The sequence below is a fragment of the Nothoprocta perdicaria genome, unplaced genomic scaffold (genome assembly GCF_003342845.1).
Source record: "Nothoprocta perdicaria isolate Ctin4 unplaced genomic scaffold, notPer1 scaffold_56, whole genome shotgun sequence".
Classification (NCBI taxonomy): domain Eukaryota; kingdom Metazoa; phylum Chordata; class Aves; order Tinamiformes; family Tinamidae; genus Nothoprocta; species Nothoprocta perdicaria.
In genome coordinates, this window is record NW_020455821.1 from 388,617 (window position 1) to 406,097 (window position 17,481).

General features: G+C 41.6%; 1 protein-coding gene across 1 annotated transcript in view; it reads right to left on the bottom strand.

Annotated features, from left to right (window-relative positions):
• Nucleotides 1-16,530, bottom strand: part of SH3RF1 (SH3 domain containing ring finger 1) — a 73,059-nt gene extending 56,529 nt beyond the window's left edge. Inside the window, exon 1 of the mRNA XM_026048669.1 lies at nucleotides 16,057-16,530. Coding sequence (XP_025904454.1) covers nucleotides 16,057-16,443 — 387 coding nt within the window. The 5' untranslated portion in view covers nucleotides 16,444-16,530. The remainder of the gene's footprint in view (nucleotides 1-16,056) is intronic.
• Nucleotides 16,531-17,481: the final 951 nt, after the last annotated feature.

The window sequence follows — 17,481 nt, forward strand, 5'->3', positions numbered from 1 at the left end:
AAAAAAAAAATTAAAAAATTATTTAGAAAAAAAACACTCAAGGCTTTTTTAAAGAGTTTTAATGACAGCTCTTCTGCCTGATCTGTCCAACACTTCAATCTGCAGCATCAACTAAAAGGTACCCTTTGCTCAGAGCAAAGGAACATGGTGTGTCAAAAGGACAAGAACAACAGTGACCATTTCAGCCAAATGTTTCTCCTAACTGCTTCTTTCCAAAAATATGGAGATGATTTTGCACAAAGACAGTTCTGGCCATGACCCTAACACTACGCTGCACTTGTTCTTTTACAGCCCTTATTTGAAAGCGAAGGCTTTTGTTGACAAGCTTTTGTTTCTGTCCAACAGCAACAAGAAAGCTTCACACTGTGACGCAAGATCTCTGCTTAATACCCAAGTGATTGGATAACATTTGTCATATAATACAGTACTCACACTTAAAAAGAATATTTAGTTATGGTTGTTTTGTGCTGTCATACCCAATTTGCAATTTCATTTTCTACTACCTCATGCCCATTTGAACTGCATCATATCAGAATTTTAGTGTATTGCCACCAGAATCAGTTTCTCCTGCCACCACACTGGGCAATAAAACAAACCTCAATATTACCTTCGAGAAACCTCAGTGTTAGCTTTGAGAAACTAAGAAACAAATGCTGTCCCATGACAGAAGCATTTTTTCCAGCAGTACCAAATTAAACATCTCGGAGCAGAAGTACAGGGCTCCCCTCCTTTTTCTAGTACTGCCCCTTGGTTTTATACTAATCTTTTGGAATTTAACAAAGCAAGTACTTTTGTATCATCTAACTTCCCATTTTCCCCCTGAATCCGGAGAAGAGCCTATTGCTCCTCAAGCGAGGCATGAGAAAGGATCACTGTATCCTGGGGACTGCTCACCTCACTGAAATACTATTTTTTGTTTGTTTGTTTACCCTTTTTTAAAAAAAGTAACTTCTGAGGGAACTTTTGGCATGGCCATTTAATGGCGGGAGAGGGATTCAGGCAGTGAATAGCGGAGGCACAGCGATCCCTCCCAGGGATACCCTGCTCAGCTAGAGTGTGGCACCGATCGGGACAAGCCCAACTTTCCGTCATCTGGGCAGCAAGGCAGGAGGAGGACACAGGCACAGCCGGGCCACAGAGCCAAACTGGGGGCAGCCCCTGCTGCCCTGGGGGGCTCTCAGCAAGAGGCCACCAGTTTCAGAAGAACAGCAAGCGTTAAACATCTGTCCACCGCAAAGGACATGCCTAAAATCTGTTTCAGACAACAGCATTTAAGTCAAGATCTCCTGCCAATAATCACGTGCGAATGACACTGAATTTAAATAAAAGCAAGCACGAGGCAAGGCTTCCATTAACTTTATCATTAAATCTACCACTATTAAATCTATGTTCACAAAGGCTCTACCGCGTATTAATAGTTATTTCTTATGTCAGCAGCATATTACATTCAGAGAAGAATGAATAGCTTTAACTGATGAAAAGCTAGAGGCTACGTTTGCTTTTGATAGACTTGATAATGCCTTAGGAGCATTATCATTAATTAATTACTCAGGACTATTATCATTATGAACTAAAAAGAGCAAACACTAAGAGCACATACAGGAAAAGGCTGGTGGACTGGCCTGGTGTTGGATGGCTCTCTTCATTCCAAGGTTATTCCCCTGGGGGAAACTTCCAGCGCACCTTCATTGGCACCAAGTGTCTTCTCCCCTAACGTGGCCACCCTTGCCCTGTGCAGCACCCAAGGCAGAGCCCTGCCACAGGCTCCTCTCCAGTATTTCCACAAGAAGGGTCTAGCAATAACGAGCAATTACCTTGGCAGCCCAGGCCGCCGCTCCCGTCCCCGCTAACATTAACGGGATAAAACGAGACGCGAGAGGTTTCCCAGCAAGTCACCGTTCCTGCCGCTTGGCTGGTCCCTGCAACGCTCCGGCTGATGATTCCAGAGCGGATGAGGCGGCGCGGGCTGAGCCTGCCCGCCACACTGAGCCTCCCCGTGCGTGCTCTGCTTGGGAGCACGTTGCTGCCTTCAAACTGCAACGAAATGGTTGACCCAGCACAAACCACAGCAAAGCCACGAGGTGGAGAACCCCCATAGCTATAACAAGACAAAGGGTTTAAAGAAAACAGTAACAGCAAAGCAATACATGGGCCATTTATAGGAAAGGCAAGCAACGAAATGCACCCATAAAAATCCCAAATTTGCTTACTATTTGGAAATGCGCAGAAAATGTAAAGGAAAAATATKAAAAGAGAACAAAGCGATGAATTCTATATAATAGTAAATCAGCTTTGTAGCGCAGACAACATATTCTGTTTGCATACTACAGTTACTTTTATGCCTTCATCTGCATGCATAAGATAGAGCAGCTACTCTCCAAGTGAAAACACAATTTCATTTTGCATCTGTATGTCTCAAGAACATTTGTGCAGTGTGGGCTCTTCTCTTTCCTTGGAGGTTCTGGGATTTGGGCTCTGTTTTTTTGTGTGTGTTGGTTTGGTTTTTCAGAAAGAGAAAGGAATGCAATTATATCACACAGCTCAGTGGCTCCTTCTGAAACCTGACTCAGTAGCCAGGCATTCCGATAGTTTGCACTATAATCCAAAGTACTCCGCTTTCCCTCCCTATCATCTAGAAAGGACGTACTCAACACTTTTTATGAGAGAAGAGATTTGAAGCAGAAAAAGTGAAGACTAGATACACATTGCAAGGTCACAGAAAAAAAAAAATGCAGGTAATTCTTATCTTTAAGAAAATAACATTATTTTGAAACCACTGCTTTTATTTTATTTTCTCCATATTCAACAATAACACGCCACACCCCAAAACAATGAAGATAACAATAAAGGTAACCTTACACGTGCTTTTAAATGAGTCCTCAAAGAAGAGATTTAACTATGGAAAAAAATCTCAATTCATGCTTTGGTAAACGAAATTCATTGCTTTCAAAAGAATAAAGCTCCAATATATGAAAGTTTATCCCAAGAGATACTATTTTCTCATTAAAACCAGAAGTTGGGATCTAAATATTTTCTCTGGAAAGAAACCCATTCTTACATTATGAAAATGAGAAAAGAAATCTCACAGCTAAGCCAASACAAATAACGAATGTTATTTTTCGCATCTGATAGTCAAAAAATTAAGGGAAAAATACACTCCAAGACATACCTCATTATGCTCTTTCTAGACAAAATATAAAACCAGAATCATTTTACTGGAGCAAAATATTCCACTGGGGACACAAGCAAGGAGACAAATAAAATAAAATAAAATAAAATAAAATAAAATAAAATAAAATAAAATAAAATAAAATAAAATAAAATAAAATAAAATAAAATAAAATAAAATANAATAAAATAAAATAAAATAAAATAAAATAAAATAAAATAAAATAAAATAAAATAAAATAAAATAAAATAAAATAAAATAAAATAAAATAAAATAATCCCCCACCTTTAAAAGCATCTGCAGTACTTGGCTTTGTTAGGAGTTCACGGTTCAAACACTCACCCTGGCTGTGGAGACCACAGGTCAGTTCCCCTTTCTCCCTGGGACCACCTGGTTGTACAACCTACTCCAGGGGACACGAGATGTAACCACCCAACCATGGGTTCCTTGCTGTAGATGTCCCTTCATTTCTAGGGGCCATTAAATCAGTGAAAGGACAGCAGAATCGTTCTCCGGCCTAATGACCCAAGCACTCTCTTGGGATGCCCACAGCTGAGTCTTAACCCTTATTTCAGTGGATGTTTTTATTTTCACAAGGTGGAACAACTTCAGCTTTAAAGAGAGACTGCTTAAGTCATTGTGATTGACTTACAAATCCTAGCAACAAGTTAAATATTGAACTACAGACTGCATTACCTTAATTAACAACAATTAATCTAAAGCTGATTTAAGTTGTATTGACAAAACAAGAAAAAATGCATTGAATATGTAAATATATTTATAGAAATAAAATTCAAAGTCAGCCTTTGATCTGAAAGATTAGTCAATATTTGGAAGTCTCCATTAGAAAGACCAAATGAGAAAACCAAACACTGTTTCAATACCACGAACAGTCACAAAGCGATGATTCTCTGACAATAACACATGCAAATAAAAGAGCACATCAGTGCTACAACTGTCACTCGTGTCGGGAGCCCTGTGCTCTTCGGGGCTTTTTCTCTTACCTTTCCAGCTCACATTCACCTCTGCTTCTTCCCCCCACCGCTGACAGATCCCTTTTTCCTGAGGCACTAAATCAAGACCCAGCTCCAGTATTTACGGTCAGTTCTGTCACTCCTCATAGGGTACTTGCCCCTGCTCCTGATTTATTAGGCCAGATTTTTCAACACCTTCAAGCAGCAGTTTCTATCATTTCAGCTACCACAGAAACATCGAGACGAGCGTCCTTTTCCAGAAGGATATCTCCCACACTCATTAATTTTTACCAGATCTGTTTTCATGGCAGTCATTAACACGTTGCTGCATTCCAACAGCATATTTCCCAAAGAATATTTTCCAAGCAAACTTTAAAACTGCCTTTTTTTCCCCCCTACAAGACGTAGAAAAATATCAATATAGAGGTTATTTATGTGAGACCACTTCGAACAGATTTCTTCTAATAAGCTTCAAACACTGGAAGGAAACATAAATCAGCCAAAATAGTCCTTATTTTTGAAAGGCAGCACAAATCAGAGAGCCACAGTCTGGCAGAACGTTTCCGCGCTCTTCTCTCCTCCCCTAAACGCAATATGGAGGAGGAATATCTGTTTTTAGGGTTTTTAGGAAAACTGTCAAGCTAACTTACACTGTAAATAGTTAGCAGTGAAAGGAAAGGCAGCTACGATTTCCTGAGAGAGACTGAGGCCAATATCCAGATGTGAGGGCAAGGTTATCTGCTTAGTATGAAAATGATTTACCCGGCAAAATGCAGCATCTTCCCCAAACAGAACTAGACATATTCCTGGAGCCAACCACTTAACATCTGCTTGAAACATATGGGAGACAAGTTTTCAGAACTGTAAGACATGTCTAATAATGAGAATTACCAAGTCAGTATTCCTGTTTAGATTCATAGAGTTTGATTCAGATAAACCAGCTTGAACTTGAATGTGGTTACGTGCGACTGGGCTTCCATGTGACTCTACCTAAAGGGAGTCGCACTCAAGTTCCCTGCCCAGGTGGAGGGGAAATTCCCCATACGTGGATTCCTTGTGAAGACTGCCTTTGCAGGCTGTAAATCCACATCCTCCTGTTCAGTGCAAGCACAAAAATGCATTTGATTTCTTCATTTYTAATCAGTTCTAAGTTAATCTGTGTATTTGTGAACACAGCAGTGTGCTAAAGACAAAAATATACTCCCAGACAACCACAGCCTACAAGAAAACCAATAAAAAGGAACATAAGCTTCAAGAAGCCATCTCTTGCATCAATTCTCAAGACTCCCATCAACTTGAAAAAATAAGGGTAACTACATATGCACCACAGACATTTCAAAAGCACAGAAAGGATTAAGGACTCCACATTACATCAAGTATCACTCTGAACATTTTTAAAAAATGGCACGCAAGATTGCATGTAAAATTCTTTAACGGCCACATTAAAAAACACAACAAAACACCCCACACAAATATTTTCTGACAGTTGTCTTAACTTGAATCATATTTTCTTAAAACTCTCTACTGCAAATTCTGCATACTTGAAACAAGTGGATAATGAAATACTAAATGTACTTTTATCCAATATTCTTCCAAAGTTTTCAGCAATATCTGACCAAAAGAACTTTGTTTCAGCCTGTCAGTCACTAGCAATGCAATTACAAAAACTCTTGGTTTAATTGCATCAGACATAGTATTCAACATCTTATTATTTTTAATGAAATAAAAACATACAAGGCTCTCAGGGAGTGGAAAGGATAAGCATTTCCTCCCTTGTGCCAATTAAAATTAAATCTGGCCTCCTCTTACTTTCAAAGGTGGGGAGTTGGTCAATAAACGACATGAGTTCCCCACTGCATGCACCAAAATTATGACCATGTGAAAAAGTGCAGATCCCCTGAACAACTTCTAATGTGGATGTATGTAATTTTAAGTTAGAAATACACTTCCACCAACTCAGAGGTATCAGATATTAGAAGATAAACATTCTTAAAAAGTGTAAAAGAATTTCAGGAAAATCAGAAAAAGAACTATAAGAAGCGTTCACTAGTAGTAACAACTAGCATGTTTAGAATTTTCCTGTGAAGAAGCTCAAAGTCCATTAGAGGCATGCATGAAATAGCCCTCGGGATACTGAATAGGAAGTTCTGCATCCATTTGAAAGCAAAATACCATAAGAGCTATCTAGGGCACACCACAATATTTAAAAATACGTGATGAAAAAYGAAATGCAAAATCTACTAGGAGAAAATGGTTAGCACGTGAGGCTATAAGATGAACCCATATCCAGCCAGTCACTCCTTAGAAGCTTTTCCTCTTTTGATGCTCTTGACTCCCCACCAACATAAAAACGTGGCAGTCCTTGCAATTTTTTCCTGTAGCTGGAGGTGCTCAAAAGAAGCTAGGATCTGTGTTTGTCAACATTTCAAAAGTCAGTGCAGATATCAACACCTATTCCTGAAGGCCAATATGTCTAGTGAAAGATTATCTATTCACCTACTTATTGACTATCCCTGCCTTGCTTAGGCTGAAGATCTAAGAGGATTATAGAACATGGTGGCAAGGCTGAAGGCTTGTTAACTTAATAAGGCTATAGATTTAAAACTGTGTCAAATTAAACAGGTTTTGAAAATGGCTTAACTGTTCTAGTGTGGATTAGATTTAAGGGCCTCCTCTCAGATCTTCATCTAGCCCATGAAAAAGACAACCACAAAAGAGAGGGGGCTCTGGCACACGTAAGAGGGAAGGTTGTCCCCGAGATGCTGATTTTCTTTCAGCAACTGGGAGCCTCAGACTCAGAGCTGCATCTTTACTCGGAGGCATATTACCACAGCACACTGAATTTACCCTCACTGTATTTGGTTAAAATAAGCTTTTAGAACAGCTATGCCCTATATATGCCAAGTCAGATAGTCATCTGATCATCTTGGAATATTTTTCATCTTAACACTTTTGAAATCAAAGAGTCAGAAGCGCCTTAGATAGAAGTGCCTATTTCAGGGTTCCTCGTACAAGTCAGAATGCATACTCTAACCTAAAAAAACAAAGGTAACATGATAATGAAAAATTAATGAACACAATTGTTTCAAATTCCTCAGTATTGATGCTCTTGCACCTCTGTGCAAATAAGACTACCTCGCGTTCTTTCAGCTCAGCAGCTTCAAAGTCTTGTAGGAGCAAGCACTTCTTTTATCCTTAACCAGAGCTTTTCAAGAAGCTTGTCTTACCAAACTGCGGCTCACAACATGACGTAAAACGGGGCTTTAATTCTTTAACAAGCTCTTAACGTATAGGTATATTTTGAATATGTAGGGACTGAGAAGTAGAAGGCAACAGATGTATGTAACRCTGCTTTTGTCTTTATGACAAGTAAAACAGAATTCCCTTGCCTTACTGTAACATCAGTGCCATGAAACAAGAGTAATTTCTTTAACSAAGGGATGCTACAGACCAAGAAACGTATTTTTTTTTGCTTTTGAGTATTTCAGGTGCACAAAGTTCAACAGGATGTTCACCAGAGCCTGACTTGGCTTCCTTATTAACTAAAAATTAAAAATCTCTGCAATGTTGATGGTACTTCTTCAGAGAAGAAAATTACGATATCTGTATTAATTTTTAAGCAACATTCAAATCCTTACCTTTGATCAAAATGCATTTGTGATTAATAATATACTTCCTGGCGAGGATAAAAAAAATAAAAAATAAAAAAAGCACATCTATAGTAAGCAAAAACAGGCAACCTATATTAAACTCTGAAGAACCATGCCTGTTTGAAAGACGGAAAGAACAGTTAAAACCAATCAGAGCTCACATGTCAGAAAAAACCTCATCCACAAATTCAAACCATATTTTTAAGGCTATGTGGGGAAGGCTGAACGCATCGGCACTGTTTCAAGCAAAATTACCGAGAGAAAGAAAGCACGAGGGAGAGGACAGGCGTTAGTGTGCACAAGAGGATCCTGAACCCATTTGAGGAGACGGGCGCCTGCCCTCACGGGCTCTGTGTTTCGGCCTGAATAGCCCGAGCGCTCACATTACCGATGTAAAAAATAATATTTTTGATCAAGGGCCAAGTAAAATAGGAATAAATACCTTGAAAAGAAATTAAACTACTTAAAATGATGAAGTGTTCAAGCATGTATGCTACAAAAAATATCTCTTTGGATAACAGAAATCACATAACTGAGTGGCATCATGACAAGTGTGATAGACGGCAGCTTCTAGGGCCACAAGAACAGAAGATTTCCATGGTACATTGCCCATGTGCACAGCTGATTCACACCACACAGCTGACTTACTGGCACCGCTTACCATCCTCTTCCCTTTTTGCTCTCCAGAGGCTGCAGGGAGCAAAAACACTCTCCTGGCTCATCTTTCCCAGGTGGGAAGCGGACGTCTCACAATCACTGCAACAACCATGAAATGGAGAGGGAGGCGCCTCCCCGACYCATGTCAATGGAAAGCATGACAAGTTCTGAGCTCTCACCCTAATGCTTCCCAGTTAACACACTGRGGAGAAACAGCAGAATACAAATTAGCTGTTCACGCAGTATCACTGAGAAAACTGATAATAATAATAATAATGGCCTCTATGCTCCAGAGGAGCATCTTTTTGAATGCTGACTATTTTCCAGCATGTAGGAGGATGCAGAAGAGACAGAATGATGTAACTGCTGACCTCTGTGCTGACCAAGAACAGCTTGGGGCTTGCTGCCCAAGCATATCTACGTAGCTGAGATAAATAGAAGCAGTTATTGAGGCTCTCCCAGTTCTGCCAGGCTCTGGGCAGGACCAGCACCACTGTTTATTCTGGCAGCYTGAGAGGCGACAACGCTGCTGTCTTCGTGTCCACCCAGAGCTCTGGTGCCACAAACAGTGCTCTGTGTCAAGGGGATCCCTGCCAGGCTGCTYGCTTCAGTGGCAGCTCCGCTCGGCCTCCATCTGATGGCTCTGTAAACCCAAGAGAGGAAAGGGCTACCAAAACACTGCAAGAATTGCTGCCTTACCCTAACACCTCCCTTTTTGGGCACATATGTACAAATATACCTGATGTCCATCAGCTACACAAAATCACAGTGCAACTCGGCACTGGTAAAGGTGCATACATCTCTAAGTTCTCCAAAGTTCTTCTGTCAGGTATTTTCTCCCTCTCCTACCTACAGGARGGTAGAAACCTATACACAACACAGTCTGTAGCACCAGCACATTTCAGTATTGCAGATGCGTGCCAGAGTGAAGGTATCCATTTGGTTGTCRAGACAGATCAGAAAGGCTGGAGGGACCATGGTGTGTTTGGAAGGTGACCAAAGAGGAAGCACTTCCCTGCAGCACGCGGCTCTCCCTTCAGCACCGCTCACTCCTTGCGCTGAATCCAGCTCGCCTCAAAGGAGTAAAGCAGCAATTCTTGGGCAAAGGAAGTGCTCTGAAGAGATACTGCTTGGACAGTAGGAAAAGAAGAAAACAAGAAACCAATCTTAACAGGACTAATCCAAGACAAGCTGGACGCAGAATAGAAGAAAGATGCAATACGATGCCTCTTCTTCAAAGTAGAGYACTGAATACAATCAATAAGGCCATAACGGGCAGGAATGGAGCCAAAGGAAGGTGTAAACCATATCTAAAGATATAAGGATATCTAAAGGAGAGTGCTGGATGAGCACGGCACAGAAGCAGTCGCCCAGCRATGGCAGTCCACTGAAAGAGGGGCAAACAACTGAACAGGAGACATTTCCAGTTGCTACTGCAGCCTCTCTTTACTGCATGCCCCACACATAACCCACACATTGGGTTAGTAAGAGGAAGGAAAAAAATAAAAGGATAAAAAATTAAAAAAAAATACATATTTTCTCGAGTAAAAGACAGGAGAGGAGACAAATTTCTAGCCAAGTCCCTTTTTAATTGGCCCCTTCAGCTCTTCCTACCTTACAACTTCTGTAGGAAACCATAGAAAAGGAGCAGCAATCACAAGATGTCAGACACTGTGCATTAAGAAACACAACAACTCTTGGTAGTCCACAGACTACCTACATAACAATTTTTGTGGTATTTAATTTATATGGTAATAAGACAAATAAAAATACTTTTATTTGGTTTAAAAAATTGCCTTTCATGAGTTCATTAACGTTACATCTTCTGACTTCCTTTCTGTGTGGAAGATTACATTTTTTTCCTAGATGATCAAAGCATTTTGATAGGGTAATAACCTGTAACTCCCCAGCTAAAATCACTGCATAGAGGGAAAGAGAGGCACGACCTTATTCCAGGTAAGCTGTTCCAAAAAAGGCCACGAAAATGGAGGAATAACAACATTTCATCGGAAGGAAAAAAAAAATAGGGATTGTAAAGTATCATCTCCAAGTACCATGCTTTCAGAAACGAATTGTTTTCTAGACGACTAGCGTAATGTATTTATTTAGCTAGTTTATAATGCAGATTAATGTTAGCATATAGTGAAAAATTTCTACCAAGGTTCAAAACACAAAACCTTTCCTGTAGATTTTTCCTGTAGCGCCAATACTATTCACATTAAACATTCTCTTTTTATTCTTTCCAAAGTGCACTCAAATCTACACACAAGTATGCCAGTCAGATACAAACTTCCCCAGATCAAGAGTAATGTAAAAAAAGCTTCTAGAGATTTTTATGCATCACGCTTTTCCTCCCTGAGGTCTTGAGGCAATTCACAGCTACACACCTAAATGCAAAATGAAATCCCTTTGACAATTTAGCACTGGCCACTGGACCATCTGTGGGACAGGAAAGGGACTATCAAGAGCTCTCCAGTAATCTGGAAGTCAGCTACGTAAAGAGTGAACAGTAGCATCTAATGACCTCGGCCAAGACTGTAGATCCATTGTAAGAGACATAAGACATATATACAAAATAAAAAGTCTCAATCTTTCTCACTGAAGGCTTCACCGCTTAAAGCAAGTGGGACAAAAGCAGTACTATCASTCATATCTGCAGATGGGAAACAGAGGCACAAAGAGCTCTGAGTGACTTCATGCAAGGTTATAAAAGAAGCCTGTGGCAGAGCCAGGAACGGAGCCGGAAGCCCCGAATCCATAGCCCAAAGCCTGTAGATACTGAGACAATCCCTCCTTTTTCCTGTCTCCTCTCTTTCTCTCCCTTTACTTAATTAGTTATCTAGCAGAAGAAACATAGTAACACCGTGACAGTCCATTTTCTTTTTCTATTTATAATCTCTATTAAATTTTACCTATTTAACATAGGATACAAAAGCATTACAGGAAAAAAGTTAAAATTGTACAAACAATGGTAAACGTATAACCAGAATTTGGTGTSTCAGAGAGCATGAGAGGAAATGAAAATGTGCATGTGGGATTTAGAGACACACTAATTCTCCTGCACTTCTCCAAGTGTCCTCTGTCTACTACYGCAGGGCATTAACAGACACCCATCRCCACTTTCTCGGATTAAAGGACTTCACGCATAAAACTTGCRYCCTGCTTCTGCTTACTTCCATGAGAGGGAACACAATCAGGAACATACTTAAAACTGAACGATCTAAATACTAAGATGCACTTTTTTGTTGTTTTTAATAAGAAGGAGAAACAAATGTTGTACAAATTCATACAAATACAAGCCCCAAAATCTGCCATCAAGCAAGTAATAATTTTCTAACCTACCAGGACAGAAATCAATCATGAAAATTGACTGCTTCTTACAAATTTCAACAACTATGTTTTTCCCCAAATTGTGTTCTTTGCCATCCAACCTGTTCATCACAGACTAGGTTTCTTCTAGGAGCATGCTGACCAGGGGGTGTTTAATGATACAACATTCTTATCTCCTCTCGCTTAGAGCTGATCAAAACGTTTATTCCAAACCATTCCTGCTACTATGCTTGGCTACCTCCATGTGTGTTTTCAGTCCTTTGTTAGTGTTACTGATCTACAAATGGCACATTTTCAACCACATTAAGAGTTTCCTGGTGACAAAGTCCCTGCTGGGATATTAGCTGGCCAAGGCCTGTGGTGACGACAACAGCAGCATTCATTCCAGATCCTACCAGACCTATGAATCCTGCTGAAGGGTCTGCATTTTCTCCAAGGCATTTGGGATGAAAGAAAAACAACCGCTGAAGCCAAGCACTGAGCCCAACAGCTAGTCAGAGGAGCTCAAGTCCTCACCAGCAGAAGGTGGCCCAGGGTCCCTAGTGCCCCAACATGTGCGCTGAGCTCAAACACCTGGCTGCTGGCAGGAAGGGGGAGGGGAAAAAAAAAAAAAAAAGGAAAAAAAAGGCTCTGCTTTCTTCCTTTTGGGCATTTTAGCTGCTTCAGCGGTTCCCAGGCATGTCCACAGCTGCTGCAGGACTATGGGTGCAGGGCTTGGAGTTTTCCTATTATTTTCCTGGGTAGAGACAAGCATGAGAATGGAAATGTGGCTTGATAATACAGTGTAGCACGACTAAGCTTAATAGGAATTCATGTAACAAACTTCTGCTATTCAGTTTTTCTTTTATCTGCAAGTTAGAAGAGCTCACTGCAAACATCTGAGATGTTAGTGATTCCCAAGAGAAAAACAAAGCATTAGGAGCACACTGAGCAGGAATTTAGTCAGATTTAGTCAGTCAGGTAGGAAGTTCCCTTCAACACCTGAATAAACATCTTCTAATTTACGTAATGATCCTTTATCACTTTCCCTCAAGGAGAATTCACCAGAAGTGATATTGCTGGAGGTTTCTCCAGTTTTCCAACAGAGTAAAGACAAGGGGGGGGAGGGGGAAAGGGAAAACATTCTGAGGGCTTCTCTACTGTCTGCATCACACACTTTTTCAGTGACCTACAGTACAACACATTGGAATTACACTGTCAATATTCATTCAGCATAAGAATCAGCACTATTTATCAGGGCTAACCTTTGAGATGCCCACATGTTTGACAAGGTCTATTATTCACTTATTTCTGCCTACCYACACTCAATTCAGAGAACACTCTCCATCAAAAATAAACCATAATAGGCTTCTCAGACTATGTAGACCACTTGGCTAAAGATTTCACTGAGAAGACAGCTCATACGTTAAGAAACTACTTGGACTATAAAGAAAGTAGCAGGAGAATTAGTATGTCTTAGGCATATGTGAATTTGAGAAAACACACATGTATCATCTTAATGTCATCTTAAGATAAGCCTGTCTTCTCGTTGAGATGCTAAAGCATACCTCCAATGGCTACTGACTGACATAGTTAAGTTTAAGACTTCTTCAATAAGCATGCACAGTAAAACAACCTTAAAAGAACTTAATGCTTACATTCGTACACACATACATACACTTGACATACTTTTGTAAAAAGTGAGAAAAATCATGATGAGAACATAAACTTGAAAGCAAGTACACTATATATTTTCACATCATCTTATTAAAGAAACAAGGCTCGTGATCATGCAGCCCTTGACTAGCCCCCAAACACTTGCTCCTGATGGTCATTTCTAACAGCAGGCTGCAGGTCTTAATACCCTTAGGAGCTGTCAAAGTAGAAAGGTTTTCACTAAAGAAAGCACCAAATTAGCCCCCACACAAAAGAGCGCGCTGTGGCCTGAGCTTAACTATTATGTGTCCTTCTCAGGCAGCTGGTGGCTGGGAGCAGAGCCATGGGGCAGGCAGCAAACAGAGCTTCCCGTCAGGTAGAGCCCTGCACTGACTTGGTCCGACCAGCTTCCAGGGAAAGGAGCAGGGGGCGCATAGAGCAAAACAGAGGGGAACCCAGTTATTATGGTGGTGCAAGGGCCTAAAGATTGCGGCGGGGAAGAGGGTGACGGCAGGGGGGACACGTGAGCGATGCCCGCGCGGCTCAGTGGCTCCGCAGGGCTCCAGGCTGCTCAGCCCTTTGGTGTTTACTGCAGCGCGTCGCCGCACACGGACATGGACTGTGGACACGGAGCGCAGCGCACGGGGAGCCAGCGACGGGGCCGGCTCAGCCGAGACAGCCCAGCAAGCCCTGCTGCACCGCAYGCCGTAGGAGCCGCTGCTGAAAATTACGGCATCCTCTGAAAGGGCATTTACGAGTTTAGCATTTCTTCAGGGTATAAGCTGAATGTTTATGACTTGACAGCCCTCATCTACATTCACTTCATTTAGTGTAACAGCAGCTTTCATTTATTAGCTCCCCTTCAGCAAAATTAGTTCAAGAAATCTGACCCTGCCACTCATCTCGAAACAGATTTTGTTCCTCGACTCCCTAAGTGGAATTGCATTCATAACCATCTGTATGCTACAGTTGGCAAAACAAATAGAGCATTCACCTCAACATTGTCCTTTAAACTGGCATTTTATTTTCTGTTCTTTTTTTGTCTTAAAGCCCCTTTTCATATAGCAAGTTCCTCCTTGCTCCTCCTCCCTACCCTTCACAGTTAAGCTTACATTCTTGAATCACTGTCTTTCTGATACAGAAGGACTTTGGACTAAGTGCACAGAAGATGAGCACATCGTTTTTCCCCTTCTCTCAAAGGAAAGAAGACATAGGAATGCTTGTTWTAGCTTAAGGAACTTTGAAACCCTGGAAACAAAGATGTATTCAGACTTATTGTAAAGTGCTCAAGTCTACTAATTCACTGAGTATCAGTGAATTGCATGAGGAATCCACATGGTCACAATTTTGATGGCACATGGTATAACATAACTCATAAACTGAAGCAACTTGAAGCAACATTCCATATGTTATCACTTTCCACTCTAGAGAACATCTGGAAATGCAAATGCTGCACAACAGGATATTGTAGAACATTAAAAAGAGGGCAAAATATTCTATATTCAGATTTATTATTTTTCTAATAAGTCTCGGAGAAATTCTGCAGTGCAGTCACTGACATATGTAGWACATTGCTGCACCAGAAACCTTTAAGAGCAGAAGTAATCTTTGAAATCAGAGTTATTTACTATGGTCTACGTGACAGTACATAAAGAAGTTGCACAGGTATTTTGCTCCAAGTTGAAGCACAATGGGAAAACACCCAGCCACTTGCAAATTCACTTCAAACACTGGAGCTCTGAGTGTACAGGCTTCATAAAATGTGTAGCAAAGCCTTTCAAAGAAGCTAGGCTGCCTTGTTATTAGCTAAAACAAGCAAGCTCAGTCAATTCCTAAAATGATTTTTCCAAACATGGCTTCCAGAATAGATAACCATAAAAGAGGCTACTGAAGCCTTTAGTATAAGGTATGCCAGAGTCTACAGCTTACATGGACTTGTAAGGACAGGAATACAGACATAAGGCATTTTTCCCTCCATTACAGCACACAGATTCTGTGATTATTTAGAAGGAAAAAATATTTAGAGAATATTTTTTTAAGAAGGCAAGAAAATAAAACTAACTATATTAAGGGAAAAAAAAAAAAGGAAGTGAAAATCTAGCTCCTTAGAAGGCAATGGCAAAACTTCGATTAACTTCAACAAGAGCAAGTTTCTAAGCATTCATTATATCCAGCCTAAAAGAACYTCACTGCTCATCTGAATCATTACAGGAAGTACAACAGCCAAAATAAAGTCTCCAGTCTTGCAGCTGACAAACCAGGAACAAGTTCAAGTGTTCTGCTTCACGTGTTTATCCTTAAGCTTTCCTTACACAAGCTTTTGACATAAATCATCTTGTTATGACTATTTAACTTCCTTTTAATAAGACATTTAAGGTATAGAGGTATTCTTCTCCCTACCTCATCAACTGAAGGTTCAAGAAGAAAGGATAATCCTTAACTAATTGGTATTTACAGAACAGTACACCAATACTGACTTTGCCAGAAGTCTACAACAGGACTCCCAACTATTTTGTTCTACCACTCGAATCCGATTGCCTTTCTTCCRAAGGGAAAACCACCAATTGCAAAGTGGAAAAGTGCAAAAAAAGATAAAATTGYAACAAAACACCACCTCTGCAACACAAATCTTGGTCCTTACCCTAACAGGAGGGCTCCGTGCTTGCACTCTTTGCTGCTGTCCAGCTTGAGCGCTCTGCAGCTCCTTCGATCCGCAGTTTGCAGCAGTGTTGACCGGGACCCTCAACGCAGTTGTGCTACCAGTCCCACCACCAGCGCCAGGTTTCCGAGGCCTCTGTTTGATGCCATCCAGTAGTCTGACAAGCAAAATATTACTGGGCAGCTCATCAACAGCGCAGTCCACCAAAGTCCTGCACTCCGGGCACCGAAGCTCATTGCGGGAGCTCACGATGCCCAGCAGGCAGCGCTTACAAAACGTGTGCTGGCAAGGCAGGACCTTGGCAGAAGCATCGAGGCGTTCTAGGCAAACGGGACACTCCAGCAGGTCCAGCAGAGCTGATTCATCCATTTTCGTTGCGTTACTCAACCGGAAAAGCAAATCTTTGCAAAATTTGTGTGTTTTGCGCACTCCAAGGATATCATGTTACATCCATTCCTCTTCCAGCTGTGCTCTGAAATTTTCTTTTAGGGTTAAGAAAAAGACATTAATAACCTGAAAAAGACAGCCAGGAGGATTGTGTTATCTGAAGATAATTCACACAATGAGCAAAATAAAAGCTCTCTAACTTAACACAAATCTTTATAAACAAACAAACAAACAAAAAATGCTACATGAAGGGAACTCTTAAACAGCAATAAATACTCAACAACAATAGCAGTTTAGGTTAACACAGACATCTAGTTAAAATATTACAGCAAATACTAATAAATGCTAATTCTTCTGATATTATTTCTGGGGAAACCGTCAGTTTTCTCAAATAATTCCAGAAYACACAGATGCCTCCCCAAGGCACCATGCTAAAAAGGCAGGAACTACAAAATAAATCCCATCCCGACACAGCTGCACGCTGAACRTTCACGTGAGGCGGCTTTCCCCACAAGGAGCGGTGGGAAATGTGGCAGTCCTTGAACTGCAGTTAGTGCCACACGCGGCAGGCCAGGAAGGCAGGGAACAGCCCGGGGGATCCGTGCTGGGAGCAGAAGCCACTTGTACCATTCCCAGGACCGCTGGGAAAGGTGAAGCAACAGATTTCGGGGAGCAGCCCTGGGAGCTGCCAGCGGCTCACAGGCTCCGGGGCTCCCGGCGCCGCTGCCTCCAAACGGCACTTCCCAAGCAGCGCCCGGCGCTCCCGGCAGGAAGTGCTGCTGGAATACCGCTGGCAGAGCGCGAGCGGGGACGGAGGCCGGGGCAGGCTCTTCCAGCACTTGGATTTACACGGCAAAGGGGCTGGCGGAGGGCGAGGAAGGGAGGGACGCGGAGGACAGAGGAGGGAAGGCGAAAAGGGCAATGGAGGAAGGGGGGACGCTCGCCAGGAAGTGGCGGGAGGCAGCTCAACAGGCGGCGCCGAGGGGCTCGCCGCGCTGCCCGGAACGCGCGGCCCGGGGC